The following is a 17,642-nucleotide window of genomic DNA, read 5'->3' on the forward strand; positions in this document are numbered from 1 at the left end:
AAATGGTTCTTGAGTTCACTGTTCAAAGTTTGCGAGTCCTAGTTTATTGTGTTCAAATACAATAGTCCTCACCTGTAAAGGCACCATATGTGACATTCGTCTGCTGTACTTCTTTGTTGATAGTCCTCGGTGTCGACGTACTGCATTGTTATGCTGGCTGAAAAATGAGGAGGGGGGCTGGGGAGGGGGGGCGAGAGTTCAACACTGACTACTGTAAACGATGTAGCCGACAGTTGCATTTCACAGTTCTTTACTTTCACTGTTCACGACCCCCCCAATATTACACAGTAATATGGCCAGTTCACTATTGATAAGTTCTGATAAGCCTCATTAATAAGTTACAGGCAAACATCAATGTACTGCTACCATAGTTTGCTGTTGAACATCTATGAGCAGTAAAAACTTAACAACACGATTCATAGTTCTTGCATAATAATAAGGTATGTGTGACACTATTTTTCAAATGGATTGAACAGACATGATCATTATTTTAACACACGGCTTATTTGTGTTATCCTAATTCCACTTGGAACTGTACACAATTCCCATCTGAAATTTGGCTGTGGACTGACTGCTTTGGACCAAAAATTGGGTCTCTACATCTCCTCACAATAATAGGTACTGAAACTATACATTGTTTGATGATTAATTTACAGAAATTGCAATTAAAACATAACTCATTCAATTAGCTGAATATATAGAAAAATTCCTTCTTTTTAACAGTTTCTTCTGCTACAAGGTTTAGGCCGAATTATTTGTTTAAATGATTAAATTAACAGATATAATTATGCATATAATGCGTTTGACAAATCTGGTAATTATTTTGGATTTAATTAAGGGCCAGCTTTGCAAACATTTTCAAATAGAGCCAAATAAATACTTAAAGAATCCTAGTAGTTCTTCTATCCAATCATTTATAATTATTACAGAAGTTATATTTGTTTGTAAGTCAACAGTAGAATCGAAGTCACAAAACAGTTACTGATTTCACCCTATAACAAAAGATATTTACTAGGAGTAGTCAAAATAAATTAGGAAATTGCTTACATACACAAAACTGAGCACAAAATTAGATCTGGTGCTATATTTCTTAAGACAGAGAGCCAACCTTTCTCTTTTATGAAAATGCATATGTATGTTAATGGTAATTAGTCAAAAGTGAAAAAATGAATTTAAAGAGGCAAAATGCAAAACAAGAGGGGAAGTAAAGAGATCTGAGCTTGCTTCGCCACAACCTGTTGGTAAACAACATTCAGTTTCTCTTGTTACTCTGCCTTTAATATTGTTGGGTGTACTGTAGTTGGGCCAGAGCAAGTAATAGTGAGTACGTGAAATATTCTTTACAGTGGGCATACTTGCAGGGATAGGAACCTTAAGGGATAGTGGCCTAGGATTATCATATATAAGGAGAAATCAAAAAGTTTCCATTGAAGGGCATTGATGCAGTGTATATGCAATGTAGCAAGACTCCGATGCGGGTATATAAACACTTACATGTAGGCAAGGGATTAGTGTGCCATTTGCATCTTTCCGATGTGTGCACAATAAATGCAGAAACATGAACTATGGCAACAGTATTACCAATTTTATTTTATTTTATTTATTTATTTATTTTTCGAGACAGAACCAACATGCTGTGATTCTTTTCTTGGCTGCCAGAGTACAAACACAGTAGACGTCCATCGGGGAATGAAGAATGTGTATGGGGCAGCATTTCTGTCAAAAACCACCATATAGGAAAACTGTGACATGGGGTGGTGCTGATTCGTGATAACTGACATTCCATATCGCAAATGCCATAAAGCAGAAGTTTTACCAACTCAAGTGGGGGACACTTGAACACCTGCCCTATAGTTCTGCTCTGTCCCTATGCAATTACCATGCCTGTGAACCCTTAAAAAAGGAGTTGAAGGGTCAACTTTTCCTGTTGGATGAGGATATGCAGCAAGCAATTTTCTTCACGGAACAAGGCATTGTGTTTTACCAAAAGAGTATCTTCAAGCTGGTGTGTTGGCGGGACAACTGCCTCAGTGCTCACAGTGATTTTGCCTGATTGGCGTACCGAAAATAGACTGTAGGCTTCCAAACAAAAATACATCAAAACTCGGGGGAGCATTGACACAAAAGAATTTACAGCTGTTGAAGAGAAGATAATAGGTCTTTTTGGTTGTTTTGATGTGGATTGAGTTTTGGTTGTGAGTCCGAGGTTTGAGTCAATCTGAATATTCCATTTTGTTCAGTCAGTGTAGTATTCCTTAAGTAAATATATTAAGTTTCAATGTACCAAGACAAATAAACCTAACCATATACTGTATGTTCCGTCTCTTTTAGGCTTGTGCTTCAGACTACCCTGGCACTTGTGGCATTGATGACACATGGAAACTCTCAAAATTTAAAAAGGTAAGTTATGTGTAGCTTCTGCAGCTAACCTTGAAGACTGATTATGAAAGATTGTTCCAGTTAATTTAGACAGTTGTATGATCCTCATATAAAGTTCATGGTATCTTGCTGTGATGTGGTTCATATCAGTTGTATAAAATATTTTCTTGTTGTGTATACGTGGTGGCATTTTGCTTGTATGTGTGTTAACAGTTCACTTTAGTGTTAAATTTACTAACTATATGTTGAAACACAAACACTATGACACTACATATTTTTGAAGAAAGCAATCAAAATAGTGGGCAACCTGTACTTTTTCTCTTTACGTAAAAAAATTAAATTCATAAACCAGTCTATATTTCACCAGGGAATATCCTTTTATTGCTAAATGATTTACATAAATCTGCTCCAGAGCAGAGTTAGTCCTAAACGTACTCAGCTCTTTTCAGATTGTACCATTTGAGTATACCACATGAGTCAGAAAGTAGGCCTATTTTTATTTTGTCATTATTACATTTACAAAAACTGCTGCTGTTTCCAAATTCAGATCTTTGTGCTGGCAAATTTCAGAAGGGAGTAATAAGTAGCAAGTATATGTAATTAATAGAGGTAGTTCACAGATGGTGCAAGAAAATATATCAGATGTGCATCAAAATGATAGCTAGCCTCTAGTGTTGTTCCATAATATCACAAATTGTATGTAATATAATCAACCTTCATAAATCTGGAAATATATAATACAATTGTTAGCTTTTCCGTAATATTTAAGAATGTGTTCAATTACTACAGAGTTAAAATCAACAATGTTTTATTTTCATTTATTGGTAGATCTTTACTTACATTGCTGTTTTTGGATACCAAGGTGTCTGATGTGACCTTTCCTGGTACTGTACTACAATCTCCTTAAAACAAATGTTTCACAGTCTAGCTTTCAACAGTGTTATTACTTGTCTAAGCAATCTGTTTCAGTAAAGTAATTTTTGATTGAACACTCCTGAATATTATTCAGTGATTCAGACATCAGAAGATGACATTATATGCTCCTTAATAATTTTTTATAAAATCGGGTCAGTCCATTAGACAAGATACTAACAAATGACTAAGATTTCTTTCACATCACTCTTAATTTCAAAAACAAAAGAATAAATATTTTTATTATTTTTCATTGATGATTCATCATAACCAATTGGCTCTATTCGCCCTCAGGATCATCTTCGTAAAACCAACCTTTGCACATGGGTTTATATCTTCTGTTACTGCTTTTTGTCTGGGTAATGTAATGCATTCCAGACACCAAAGGACATGAAGAAGGGGCGAGGAAGGGCTGATAACACACACTATTTTTCTCACTTACTAATGGATTCTATCATGATATCCTGAGGTTGACAAATTATTAAAAATGTGCATTAATTACCTGTGCTTGCTCCATGATGAAAATACTGGGTATAAACAACCTTGGTGTGACCATAGTAAGTAGATTATCTTTCTGTCATTTTTGTGATCTAAAACAGCCATTGTACACACAATAAAAGGAACTGAAGTTGGCTCATGTTAAAAAAGTTGTGCTAGTGCATTGTCTTTTAACGCTGCCAGTTGTTAAGATCGGTGTTGGTGCTGGGATTGTGATTGTATGAGCATTTACGAAACTGGGAAATTGGCATTGCACACATGTTAAGCATTCTTAATGCATCCAGAAGAATTCATTTTGTGGCACTGGTTGTACAGAACACTATTATGAGGTGCATTTTGTAAGCCTCCTACCTTTTCTTGCTTACATTCAGACTATTTTCCAATAATAGCCTTCCTGCATCTATCTTGGACTTGTGTTTTATGAACTCTGTTCTCAGTCGTGAAATTCATTCTCATGTCAATAACTACAAGTCATTCCACACAAACAAACATTTTAACCTCTACCTGACAGTTGCTAGAAATTAACTCTCACACTTCTTGGTGCTCAAATACTGTTTTGGCCCAAAGAGAATTTTCAATACTTTCTCAAATTTGGCTGCTAAAAATTAGGGTGCAGCTTATCTGCACAACCCTACGTATTCTGGTATATTTTTGCATCATAGGAACTTGAACTGTAGTGCTTGTTCCTTAGTTTGAAATGAAGCAACAGAAAAGCTAGTATTTGAAACTAATTAGCTAGAATCTGGAAATTGATCGTTAGTCTTCACCAGTGATTGGGTTTTATCAGAAGAAAAACCAACAAAATTTAGGATTCAGTGAAGTTACAACGCAGTTTCAAAATTGCTGTTATGTACTATGTGAAGAGTATATCTAAGAGAAAAGCTGGCAAAAAGTACAGTTTAAATAAATCTAATGTGTGGTGTGGGACCACAGTGGAAAATAGGCTGCAATGTGCTGTTTTATGAGGGAAATTTACAGAGGTTGAAAAGCTGGGAAATATCCTAATTGAAGCTAGGTCTCTTCCCTTTGCTGAAGGTAAAAGGAAAGGCGCGGTACCAATCTCTTGACAAATAATTTGGTTAAAGGTCGTGGAAATTGCAAAGACTTTACACAAATGGAATTCCATGGAAGTTTCAAAGATACTCCAAATTTATGCATAAAAGTGGTCTCGCTATACAGCAAAGTGCTTTAGTTGAACAGAAATGGTCAGAAAATTTTTACCAAGAAACTCATCAATTTCCAGAGGCGCATGATACAAATGTAACAACAGCATTCATACCCTCTGTGTCAGATCGGCAATGCCAAGATGTCAGTCTTTTGAGACCTACCGAATAATATGACACTGAAAAGTGCCTCATTAACAGCTTGAACAAAAAGTAAAGTATTGCCATGATTTCGGCAGTTAATGCAGAGGGAGGAAAGTTCTCCACATGCTCCACTCCCTATGTCATCCTGAAGCATAAAACTTTCCCCAAGGAAAATTTCCACCAAGGGGTTAGTGATTCAGTGCTAAGAAAATGTTTGGATGACAACAGAATTAATGATGTAATGCCTAGGTTCTGTTTGCAGTTGCATTGTGCTGTTCACTAAGAGAACTGCACTAGTATCGGATGTCTTTAAAGATCATTTCTCACCTGAAGTAAAGAATAAAGTTTTTGTGTTACAGACAGATCTAATTGCTGCACCTGGAGGTACGACATCAAAACTGCAGTTTCTTAATGTCTCTGTGAACAAGCTATTTAGAGACCATTTCCAAGAACATTATTCCAGTTTGTTTTTAGAACTCCTCAGGGGCTTAGCATTTGTTTGCCAAGTATGGACATGGCAACTGCGGAGTTCCTGAGCTGGGGACTGGTAAGTGCCACCAGCCCTATCTCCATAAGCATGCTTCAGTGACCACCATGTGGCGTGGTGGTAGAATGTTGTGTGACATACAGAATGGGGATCTTGGCTTGACTGCTTGGATCATGAGGATGGTACAAACCTCAGAAAGGTTGTATAAGGTTTATCTAGGCATACAGGTCGCTTTCTACATGAACTTTCTATGTTCCTAGCTGCTCATGGGACCAGCTTGGATCCTTTGAAATCTTCTGTTCGTTCTCCCAGCAGAAAGGGTAGGTTGCTGGTGGGTACTAACATTCAGTCAAACAAGAGGGCTCATGTATCCACTCTTGACTCTTTCGGGATGATTACACAGACTCTTTCAGTATCAAGTATCAGAACACATGCTGGTGGCCAGAATGTGTTTCTTATAATTAAGCAGAAAGAGGGTAACTTTGAGAAATTTTCACCTTTTTACATACAAAAAGGCTTACAGGGAATAGCTGGAACTTTAAAATCTGTCAAACGCTTGCAAAACGGCACTGTGTTGGTAGGAATATCCAATTCCCAGCAAGTGAAACACATCCTGAAAGCTTAGTGCCTTGGGGAGTAGTGAACTGCACAAAACCTTGAACTATAGCAAAGGTGTTGTGACTTGCAGGGATCTGGTTGACATTCCCTGAGAAAAACTGAAAGCTGAGTGGTCCCAAGAAGGCATCATTGATGCGTGGAACATAATGAAATGGGTGGCTCGTGATCTTGTGAAATCGGACTCTTTTGTACTGACATTCAGTAGCACGAAACTTCCAGAGCCCATTAATACTGGTTTCCTCCACCTCAGCATGTGGCCTTATTTTCCAAGCCCAATGCACTGTTTTACATGTCAACACTTAGGGCACACCACCTTAAGTTGTAATGGAACAGCTGCTTGCGGCAAATATGGTAAGGTCTCCCACGAAGATGGTGGTTGTTCATCTACTCCAAAGTGTGTAAACTGCTCTGGGGATCAATTTGTCTGGAGTAGGGACTGCAGTGTATTTTTTGAAGAAATGAAGATACAAGAGATCCAAACAACTTAGCATATCTCATATGGTGAAGCCAAAAAGACCTATAAGGTCATGCAGTCCCCGAAATTTGCTACCTCCTTTGTGTCTTTTCTTAAACAGCAAGTTCAGAAGGCAGGTGCTGCTATCCAAACAGAGGTTGCTAGTGTCTGCCTAGTACCTGTGTTTGCCAGTGCACTTGTGCTGCTGCAGTCCTTTCAAAGCCTACATTTCCTCCCAAAGTCTGTGATATCTGATGATGCAGACCTCCCTGCTCCTCCAAAAGTTCAGTCTGGCCCACCACTGCTGTAGTTGTGGCTCTAAAGCCTACCCAGGGCAAAAAAATTAAAGGTCAACCATCCCCCACCAGTGGAGCCAGGAAAAAAATAGTCTGATGATGTCAACATCATCCTATCTGTCATATATCTTGACTCTTCAGTAGAGCTAACACTCATTATGAGCTCCCCTCCCCAGCAGAAAGACAGGGTGGAAGTGCATCCCTCATGATAGATGGCTCTCATATTACAGTGGAATATTAATGGATTCAGGACACATGTGGAAGATCTGAAACGGCTAGCACAGGAATGCCCCCTGTGGCTGTGTTTACAAGAACCACATTTTAAAGCCACTGATGCCCATGTGCTACTGGGCTATACCCTTCACCAAAAGGATGACCTGACTGGGGACAGAGCCAAGGGAGGGGTTGCTGTGTTCGTCAATAATACGCATCACTCCTCTGCTCTCTTCCTGGCTACTGACCTGCAAGCAATTACTGTCGAACATTGTGTGTGTCGAAGGATCACTGTTTGCTCATACCTCCACAAGTTGCAATAGGCTCTGAGGCTCTCATAAATGTGGAACAGCTCTCCCAACAATTTCTCCGGGGACTTCAGTGCCCATCATGTCTTATGGGGCTTATAATGGGTCACCCTCCTCTAACATTACCTTTAACCAATACCACATATACTAGCGATTCTTGTATAGGTGAATATTATATCATATATCTAAAAACAAAGATGATGTGACTTACCAAATGAAAGTGCTGGCAGGTCGACAGACACACAAACAAACACAAACATACACACACAATTCAAGCTTTCGCAACAAACTGTTGCCTCATCAGGAAAGAGGGAAGGAGAGGGAAAGACGAAAGGAAGTGGGTTTTAAGGGAGAGGGTAAGGAGTCATTCCAATCCCGGGAGCGGAAAGACTTACCTTAGGGGGAAAAAAGGACGGGTATACACTCGCGCACACACACACACACACACACACACACACACACACACACACACACACACACATATCTCCATCCACACATATACAGACACAAGCAGACATATTTAAAGACAAAGAGTTTGGGCAGAGACGTCAGTCGAGGCGGAAGTGCAGAGGCAAAGATTATGTTGAATGACAGGTGAGGTATGAGTGGCGGCAACTTGAAATTAGTGGAGATTGAGGCCTGGTGGGTAACGGGAAGAGAGGATATATTGAAGAGCAAGTTCCCATCTCCGGAGTTCGGATAGGTTGGTGTTGGTGGGAAGTATCCAGATAACCCGGACGGTGTAACACTGTGCCAAGATGTGCTGGCCGTGCACCAAGGCATGTTTAGCCACAGGGTGATCCTCATTACCAACAAACACTGTCTGCCTGTGTCCATTCATGCGAATGGACAGTTTGTTGCTGGTCATTCCCACATAGAATGCGTCACAGTGTAGGCAGGTCAGTTGGTAGATCACGTGGGTGCTTTCACATGTGGCTCTGCCTTTGATCGTGTACACCTTCCGGGTTACAGGACTGGAGTAAGTGGTGATGGGAAGGTGCATGGGACAGGCTTTACACCGGGGGCGGTTACAAGGGTAGGAGCCAGAGGGTAGGGAAGGTGGTTTGGGGATTTCATAGGGATGAACTAAGAGGTTACGAAGGTTAGGTGGACGGCGGAAAGACACTCTTGGTGGAGTGGGGAGGATTTCATGAAGGATGGATCTCATTTCAGGGCAGGATTTGAGGAAGTCGTATCCCTGCTGGAGAGCCACATTCAGAATCTGATCCAGTCCCGGAAAGTATCCTGTCACAAGTGGGGCACTTTTGTGGTTCTTCTGTGGGAGAGTCTGGGTTTGAGAGGATGAGGAAGTGGCTCTGGTTATTTGCTTCTGTACCAGGTCGGGAGGGTAGTTGCGGGATGCGAAAGCTGTTGTCAGGTTGTTGGTGTAATGCTTCAGGGATTCCGGACTGGAGCAGATTCGTTTGCCACGAAGACCTAGGCTGTAGGGAAGGGACCGTTTGATGTGGAATGGGTGGCAGCTGTCGTAGTGGAGGTACTGTTGCTTGTTGGTGGGTTTGATGTGGACGGACGTGTGAAGCTGGCCGTTGGACAGGTGGAGGTCAACATCAAGGAAAGTGGCATGGGATTTGGAGTAGGACCAGGTGAATCTGATGGAACCAAAGGAGTTGAGGTTGGAGAGGAAATTCTGGAGTTCTTCTTCACTGTGAGTCCAGATCATGAAGGTGTCATCAATAAATCTGTACCAAACTTTGGGTTGGCAGGCCTGGGTAACCAAGAAGGCTTCCTCTAAGCGACCCATGAATAGGTTGGCGTACGAAGGGGCCATCCTGGTACCCATGGCTGTTCCCTTTAATTGTTCGTATGTCTGGCCTTCAAAAGGGAAGAAGTTGTGGGTCAGGATGAAGCTGGCTAAGGTAATGAGGAAAGAGGTTTTAGGTAGGGTGGCAGGTGATTGGCGTGAAAGGAAGTGCTCCATCGCAGCGAGGCCCTGGACGTGCGGGATATTTGTGTATAAGGAAGTGGCATCAATGGTTACAAGGATGGTTTCTGGGGGTAACGGATTGGGTAAGGATTCCAGGCGTTCGAGAAAGTGGTTGGTGTCTTTGATGAAGGATGGGAGACTGGATGTAATGGGTTGAAGGTGTTGATCTACGTAGGCAGAGATCAGCTATATCAGCTAACTGAATGAACTTCATATGATTTTGTATACAATGTGTTATGTTTCATGCTAAAATATTTGTTAGTACTCTGTATGTGCAGTTAAAATTACTCTTCTTTTAAAAATATATGAAATTACAAAATTTCTGGCATATTTAAAATTTGATTAACTTCACATGGTTGGGATTCACAGTCATATTATATTTCTTAAAACACATCATAGTCGCCGTTGACTGTATAAAAGAAATATTTAAAATTCGTATTATAAATTGCGCAGTCTAATGCTAATTATTAAATTTATTTCTGGACACATTTATAAAATAATGATTCTTCCTTTATCAAGAAAATTTGTAAACTCTTTTGCTTTGTAAACTCTATGGAATATTGTTAGTACTGTGAAAGTAGTAGTGGTGGGTGGACATGCCTCTGATGGAAATGCACATATTTTGCTAAACTTGTCAACAAAAATGTAATTTTCGTTGTGATAGAAGTGAAAATTGTAAAGTTGGTGTGATTTAGAAAAATGGGATCAAATAAAAAGGTATTCATAGCAACAGGCAAATCTTCATCAGTTATTTCGTCTTCAGGTACCCAGAACGTTAAATCAAAATTTCAGCTGCAAGAATGTACCCCTAGACACAACAAGACTTTCAGACAACAACAACGACATAATGAAGATAAGTAAAAAAAGTTTTTCTTTTGTATCTCTCATCTCTCGGAGCTTTTGAAAATAGTGAACAGACTAAGAGGAATGTAATGGTGATAAATTGCCCTCAGGGTCATGTTTTGGAGATCCTCATGACATCTCATTAGCTGTACACCCTCAACACAGGTACTCCCACCCATTTCTGTGCTAGTACTGGACATTCTTAGCCATTGACCTCTTTATGTGCTCTCCAGGCCTTGTAGACTTTGTTCAATGGCAGGACATTGATGATCTTCATTCTAGTGACCATTCATTGACGACCTTCGTTCTAGTGACCATTTCCCACTCCGCATTCACCCAATGGATGGAACATTACCTGAATAGAAGCCACCAAAATGGATGGTGAGCAAGGCTGATTGGATGCTAATCATCCAGCTGGCTATGTTTGAACACCATGACAGCATCCAGGAATGGGTGAACCACATCACACGAGTGATCCATCATGCCACTGACTTATCCATCCCAAAGCTCTCAAGTCTACTGCCGAAATCTAAGAACCTTTGTTTAACTTGTGCAAGAAGGCCAAGAGGAAGGATAATCACCCTGTTACTTGGACTGACGAAACAGAAATATTGTTCAAGAAGGTAAAAAAACAACTAGCTAATACAACTCTGCTTGTTCATCCCTCAACAGATCTTCCCTTGATTTTGATGGTTGAGGCTTCTTTGCACCAATTACGAGAAGGAACACCTGAACAACTTGCGCTTTTCTCCAGGTCTCTCACTGATACATGACATAACTATTGTATCTATGACAGTGAATTGTTGACAGCTTATTTAGCAGTCAAATATTTTTGTTATCTTCTGGAAGGCAGAGAGTTCACAATATTCACAGACCACAAGCCACTAACATTTGCTTTTAAACAGCACCCAAAAAAAGCAACACACAGACAGCTGCGCCATCTGGAATTCATCAGTCAATTCACCAGTTATTTGAAAACTTCCAAGAGGAAAGACAAGAGGAAAGGACATTCCTGCTGTCGTAGTCCATATCAATTCAGGCAGGCTCGGAAAAAAATCACCTCAATGCCCTCCACTGCCTGAGCAACACCAACTGTTATGCAGGTTGCTCTACACTGCTGCAGCTCTACAGAGCCCTTGTTCAGTCCCACCTTGACTATGGGAGTCTGGTTTACGATTCGGCGGTGTCCTCAGCATTGCGTTTACTTGACCCAGTGCACCACTGTGGCGTTTGCTTAGCAACAGGAGCTTTTAGGATGAGTCCAGTGACCAGTGTCCTGGCGGAGGCCAGAGTCCCTCCATTGCAGGTTAGGCATGCGCAGCTGCTGGCCAGTTACGTTGCACATGTTCGTAGATCTCCTGCGCATCTGAATTACCGTCTCCTTTTCCCATCCATGGTGGTTCATCTCCTGCATCAGAAGCCCAGGTCAGGGCTTCCAATTGCAGTTCGTGTCCGATCCCTTCTTTCTGAACTGGAGTCCTTGGCTTTACTACCTATACTTGAGGTCCATTCACGTACACCTAGGCTTCCGGTTTGCCTTGACCTTTCACACGACCCTAAGGACTCAGTTAACCCTGCGTCTCTCCGCTGCCACTTCCTCTCTATCCTTGACGTGTACCAAGGCTCTTGAGCACATCCGTTCATGCCCTGGGGAGTCATTACTTCTGTATACTGACTCCTTGAGCAGCCTACAAGCTGTCGACCAGTGCTACCCTCATCATCCTTTGGTAGCGACCCTCCGGGTGTCCGTCTATGCCCTGGAACGGTCCAGTCATTCAGTAGTGTTTCTTGACCCCAGGTCACGTTGGAGTCCCAGGCAACAAACTTGCCGGCAGGTTGGACAAACAGGCTATGTGGAAACCGCTTATGGAGATCGGCTTCTCTGCAACTGACATGCATACAGTACTACGCCACAAGGCTTTGTGGCTATGGGAGACAGAATGGCATAACCTCAGTACGCACAACAAACTGCATGCCATTAAGGAGACTACGAATGTGTGGAAGACCTCCATGCGGGCCTCTCGCAGGGACTCTGTGGTTCTCTGCTGGCTTCACATTGGCCACGCTTGGGTGATCCATGACTACATCCTGCACCGTGAAGACCCGCCTCAGTGTTGATGCGGCTCCTGATTGACAGTGGCCCATATTCTGGTGCACTGTCCCATTTTGACTGCCCTGCTACGAAATCGTCAGTTACCAGACTCATTGCCGCTAATTTTATCTGACAACGCCTCGTCGGCTGATTTAGTGTTACATTTCATTCATGAGGGTGGGTTTTATCACCCTATATAAGTTTTTGCACATGTCCTTTGTCACTTTGTGTTCTCCTCTCTAATGCCCTTAGGCTGAATGTTCTAATGTGTCGCAGAGTGGCTGGCCTTTCCTTTTTATTCTCATGGTCGGCCAGCTACAATCATCTGCTCTCCTGTTTTTATCCCTTCTACCTGTTTCTTGCTTCTCTCTATGGTCAAGTAGTCTAGAATATTCAGGATGTCCACCTCCAAATACGACAACTTGGGAACAAGGTATCTTTCTGCTGGGAACCAGGGCACGTGGGTATTGCGGGGAACAAGAGAGTGGATCTAGCAGACAAGCTGGCACATTGTGATCCTCCTTTATTTCAGTTTCCCGTCGCTCTGCATGCTATAGCCTCACTTTTGAAATTGAGAATTGGTGGGAGGATGAGTGACTGGAAGTGACAGACAATAAGCTCCATCTAGTAAGGCCCACAAAATGGCCGTGGCATGGCTCCTTCTAGCCACATCGAAGGGTATGGTCCTCCTTACTCGTCTTCGCAAAGGCCACAGCCCTATGATGCATGGCTTCTTGCTCTGTTGAGAGGACCTCCAGTGTTTGGTGCTTGTGGCATACAGATGACTGTGCACCACATTTTATTGGACCTGTTTTATTTTCCAATTAGTGGGCCACAGCGGATTTGCCAATGGATCTGCCATCTATTTTAAGTGACAACATTTGAAGACACTGGTCCAACAAAACGGATATTCTGAGAGACAGATACGAAATGCATTCAGGCCCAGGCGAGCTCAATCTATGGAACAGAATGAAGATACGAAGACACCCACCACTTCGGCATTTTTACCGTATTTTAGTGCCATGTCGTCAAGAATCAGAAGAGTCCTCGGAAGATACGGAATTAAGTGTGTTTTTCAACCATCTGCAAAACTGAGAAACCTGTTGGGTTTGGTTAAGAATGATCTTGGACTGAGGAAATGTGGTGTGTACAAGATTCCGTGTCAGTGTGGGGCAGCGTATATAGGCCAGACATGCCGTACAGTACAAGAATGCTACAATGAACATCAGCATCATAGACGCCTTCGTCAACCGGAAAAGTCGGCAATTGCGGAACACTGCCTGAATACAGGCAGAATACAGAAACCAGATGGCAGTTATAAGAGCCGAGGGACATGAAAGGGAAGCAGTGGTTGGGAAGGGAGTGAGACAGAGTTGTAGACTCTCCCCAATGTTATTCAATCCGTATATCGAGCAAGCAATAAAGGAAACAAAAGAAAAATTCGGAGTGGATCCATGGAGAAGAAATAAAAACTTCAAGGTTCGCCGATGACATTGTAATTCTGTCAGAGACAGCAAAGGACTTGGAAGAGCAGTTGAACAGAATGGACAGTGTCTTGAAAGGAGGATATAAAATGAACATCAACAAAAGCAATACGAGGATAATGGAATGTAGTCGAGTTAACTGGGCTGATGCTGAGGGAATTAGATTAGGGAATGAGACACTTAAAGTAGTAAAGGAATTTTGCTATTTGGGGAGCAAAATAACTGATGACGGTCGAAGTAGAGATGATATAAAATGTAGACTGGCAGTGGCAAGGAAAGCGTTTCTGAAGAAGAGAAATTTGTTAACATCGAGTATAGATTTAAGTGTTAGGAAGTTGTTTCTGAAAGTATTTGTATGGAGTGTAGTCATGTATGGAAGTGAAACATGGACGATATATAGTTTGGGCAAGAAGAGAATAGAAGCTTTCCAAATGTGGTGATACAGAAGAATTCTGAAGATTAGATGGGTAGATCACATAACTAATGAGGAGGTATTGAATAGAATTGGGGAGAAGAGGAGTTTGTGGCACAACTTGACTAGACGTAGGGATTGGGTGATAGGACATGTTCTGAGGCATCAAGGGATCACCAATTTAGTATTGGAGGGCAGCGTGGAGGGCAAAAATCATAGAGGGAGACCAAGAGATGAATACACTAAGCAGATTCAGAAGGGTATAGGCTGCAGTACGTACTGGGAGATGAAGCAGCTTGCACAGGATAGAGTAGCATGGAGAGCTGCATCAAACCAGTCTTAGGACTGAAGACCACAACAACAACTGCCTGAATACAGGACATCATATGATTTATGAAAAGACGAAAGTTTTATCCCCGGCATCATCTCTCTGGGATTGCGTCATTAAGGAAGCAATACATATCAATACAGCCGATAATCTCATCAAGAAGTATAAGGGATTTCAGCTGAGCACAGCGTGGAACCCTGCATTGGCTGCTATTAAATCACGACATGAAAAATCAAGATTCTTCGATAACAGGTCCGTCGTAACACTGGCGTGGTACAGCCGTTGGTGAGTAATGTCTGGCCGCACTTGACAAACACAGCGTACAGCGCATGTGCGGGAGACCCACTCTGCGATTTTTGGCAGCGGGAGTTTGAATATGGCAAATCATTGTGCATGCGCAATGTGCGCAGCTGCGCATTCTTCACATGCATGTTCTAAAAACGGGGCGTCGGTGTGCGGATACCGTCAGTTGTACCTAACCACAAGCTAGGTTGAACCACCTGAAGATGTCAGAAAGTTGCTCCGAGGAAATATTGTGGAATTTGCACAACGTGATCCTGTGGGAAACCCATGAAGACTATTTACAACACATCTGCCGGGAAAGCTTGAAGAGTCACAAATGTAGTTCAAGTTTGAATTTTTGTGAAATGCCCAGTATTTTTCCCAAGATTTTAGGCAGATGGCTTTAATCTGTTAACAGGATGACTGGCTCTCTCATGTTTTTTTGTAAATTGTCAGCCAGTGTCATTTCTCTGTGCCTTACTTTTAACTCCTTTGTCATCTTATTTTTATTTTAATCTCATGTACAGCTACTTTCACTATTTCTCCATTGTTTTAGAGCATGTGAGATAGTAGTGACGTGTGGTCAGTGCAAGTGGGTTGGGAGTGAGAACATGAGTGTGCGGCAGTTTTAGAAATTGTATCCACATTCATTTGTTTTAATGAGTGTAAGGGTGCTAATGACCTCTCTTTTGGGCACCCATAAGCTTCCCCCCTCCTCCCCCCCCAACACACACACACACACACACACACACACACACACACACACACACACTCTCTCTCTCTCTCTCTCTCTCTCTCTCTCTCTCTCTCTCTCTCTCTCTCTCTCTCTCTCTTTCTTTCTTTTAGGTTGGGATCATGCACTTACTCCATCTGGCAAGATGAAAAAGCCTTCAGCCAGACTTTATCATACTGGATTCTCTCTTCATTATTCATACAAAGTATGACCAGGGGCCTGGATGGTAGCGAAGGTAATGTGCATAGGGAGCAGAGTGAAGAAAATATTGGTAATCATCAGTGATGACTGTAACTAGAAAGCTGGTATATCTGTATAATTTATCTACATTAAAAAGTAAATGAATATGATTAAGAATATAAATATTTCTCCACTGGCTTTCTCTTTTTCATTTTTTCCTCCCTGCCTCAAATTGTAGGGTGTGGCATATACTTTGGCTAACATTGCAAATAATATTTGATATGTCTCTGCTGTTGTTAGTGGTTCAGTCGTGTGTAACCTGTACCTCTGTAAGTCGTGCTAGTGATTAATTCTGCACCACATTGAACTTGTGGCCGTTTTCAGTGTGTAGTGTTATCAACAGCTCCTGTTCAGTGTCATTGTATTCCTGTCCATGTATGGGTTAGGTAAGTGATGCCACTTGGTACTCATTTCTGTGCGCTGTTATATTTAATAAAACTCTACTACTGCAGGTCAGTTAGTGATGACCTCATTTGGTTGATTCATGTATGTAGTGATCAAGATTGAATCTACATCTGCACTTTGCTGGCCAGCTTTCTGCTAACACAGTCTTTTTTTTCTCTTCCCTGTTCCATTTATGAATGGTGTGTGTCAAAAATATTATCAATAAACTTCCATCTGAGCTGTCATTTCTTTAATTTTCCTCATTTTGGTTATTTCACTAGACATGTGTGGAAGGAACTAATATGTTGCCCAACTCTTTTTTGAACATACACTTTCGGAATGTCATCTGTGTGATGCACAATGTTTCTCCTGTTGCGTATGCCACTGGACATTGTTGAGCATCTCCAAAACACTCTTCGTTAGTTCTTCACCGTCTGTTCTATTAATTCAACTTGGTGAGAGCCACAGTATATTGAGACAGCACTCAAGGATCAGTCTACCAAGTGTTTTGTAAGCCATTTTTTTCATGAATAAACTACATTTCCTTAATGTCTATAAATTAATCTCAGTCTGGCATCTGCTTTTCCTATAATTAGTTTTATGTGGTCATTCCACTTTAGGTTGCTCTGGATGATTACTCCTAGATATTTTAGATTTTTGCAATTCTCAGTGATTTTTCAGCAATAGCATTATCAACCAGTACTGGATCTCTTCACCTATTGGAGCTGCAGCACTCTAGTTTTCATGGACAGAGTGGGAGGTATTTCGTAAGATCTTTTATTACAAAGTCAATATACTTTCTTATAGAGCAGATTTTTATCCTCCACATATTAGATAAGGCATAATGGAACATGTTCGATAATTCTGTAATAGATTGACATTAGTCATGTAGGTAACTTCCCAAACAACAGCAAATGCTGTGAGGTTCAGTGAAAGCAAGTGCAGGTAGTATGTTGACAACAACGCTGTTCCCTTCCACGCCAGCTCACCTGTAACTGCCGACAATAAACCCACCTGCACCTCTGATGTTTTTGTTTTTTCAAGATATGTATGAAGACTAGGAAGGGTATACTTAGAAGTTAGGTCACCACTTGTCTGCTAATGTGGTACATGAACCAAATCCACAGAAAGCTTTTCTCATTTGTTGGATAGCCTTCTACACCCATGACTTTTTAAATGAAGTTAACTCTATTAATGAACTCCGTAGTGTTCTATTTTGATTAAATTTCTTCGTGTACATCTACATATATATTCTGCAAGCAGCATGGCAGAGGGTACCTTGTACCATTACTAGTCATTTCCTTTCCTATTCCACTGGAAAATAGACCTAGGTAAAAACATCTGTCCATATGTCTCCATACAAGCCCTAATTTCTTTCATCTAGCTTCATGGTTCTTATGTGAAATGTAAATAGGCAGTGTCAGAAT

At 41.4% G+C, this 17,642-nt stretch overlaps 1 protein-coding gene across 3 annotated transcripts in view; it reads left to right on the forward strand.

Annotated features, from left to right (window-relative positions):
* LOC126481428 (DNA-directed RNA polymerases I and III subunit RPAC1) overlaps window positions 1–17,642 on the forward strand; it is a 219,228-nt gene that overhangs the window by 55,869 nt on the left and 145,717 nt on the right. For all 3 annotated transcript variants that reach the window (XM_050105174.1, XM_050105175.1, XM_050105173.1), the window contains exon 2: window positions 2,332–2,400. In XM_050105174.1, coding sequence (XP_049961131.1) covers window positions 2,332–2,400 — 69 coding nt within the window. The remainder of the gene's footprint in view (window positions 1–2,331; window positions 2,401–17,642) is intronic.

The sequence above is a fragment of the Schistocerca serialis genome, chromosome 5 (assembly GCF_023864345.2).
Source record: "Schistocerca serialis cubense isolate TAMUIC-IGC-003099 chromosome 5, iqSchSeri2.2, whole genome shotgun sequence".
Taxonomy (NCBI): domain Eukaryota; kingdom Metazoa; phylum Arthropoda; class Insecta; order Orthoptera; family Acrididae; genus Schistocerca; species Schistocerca serialis.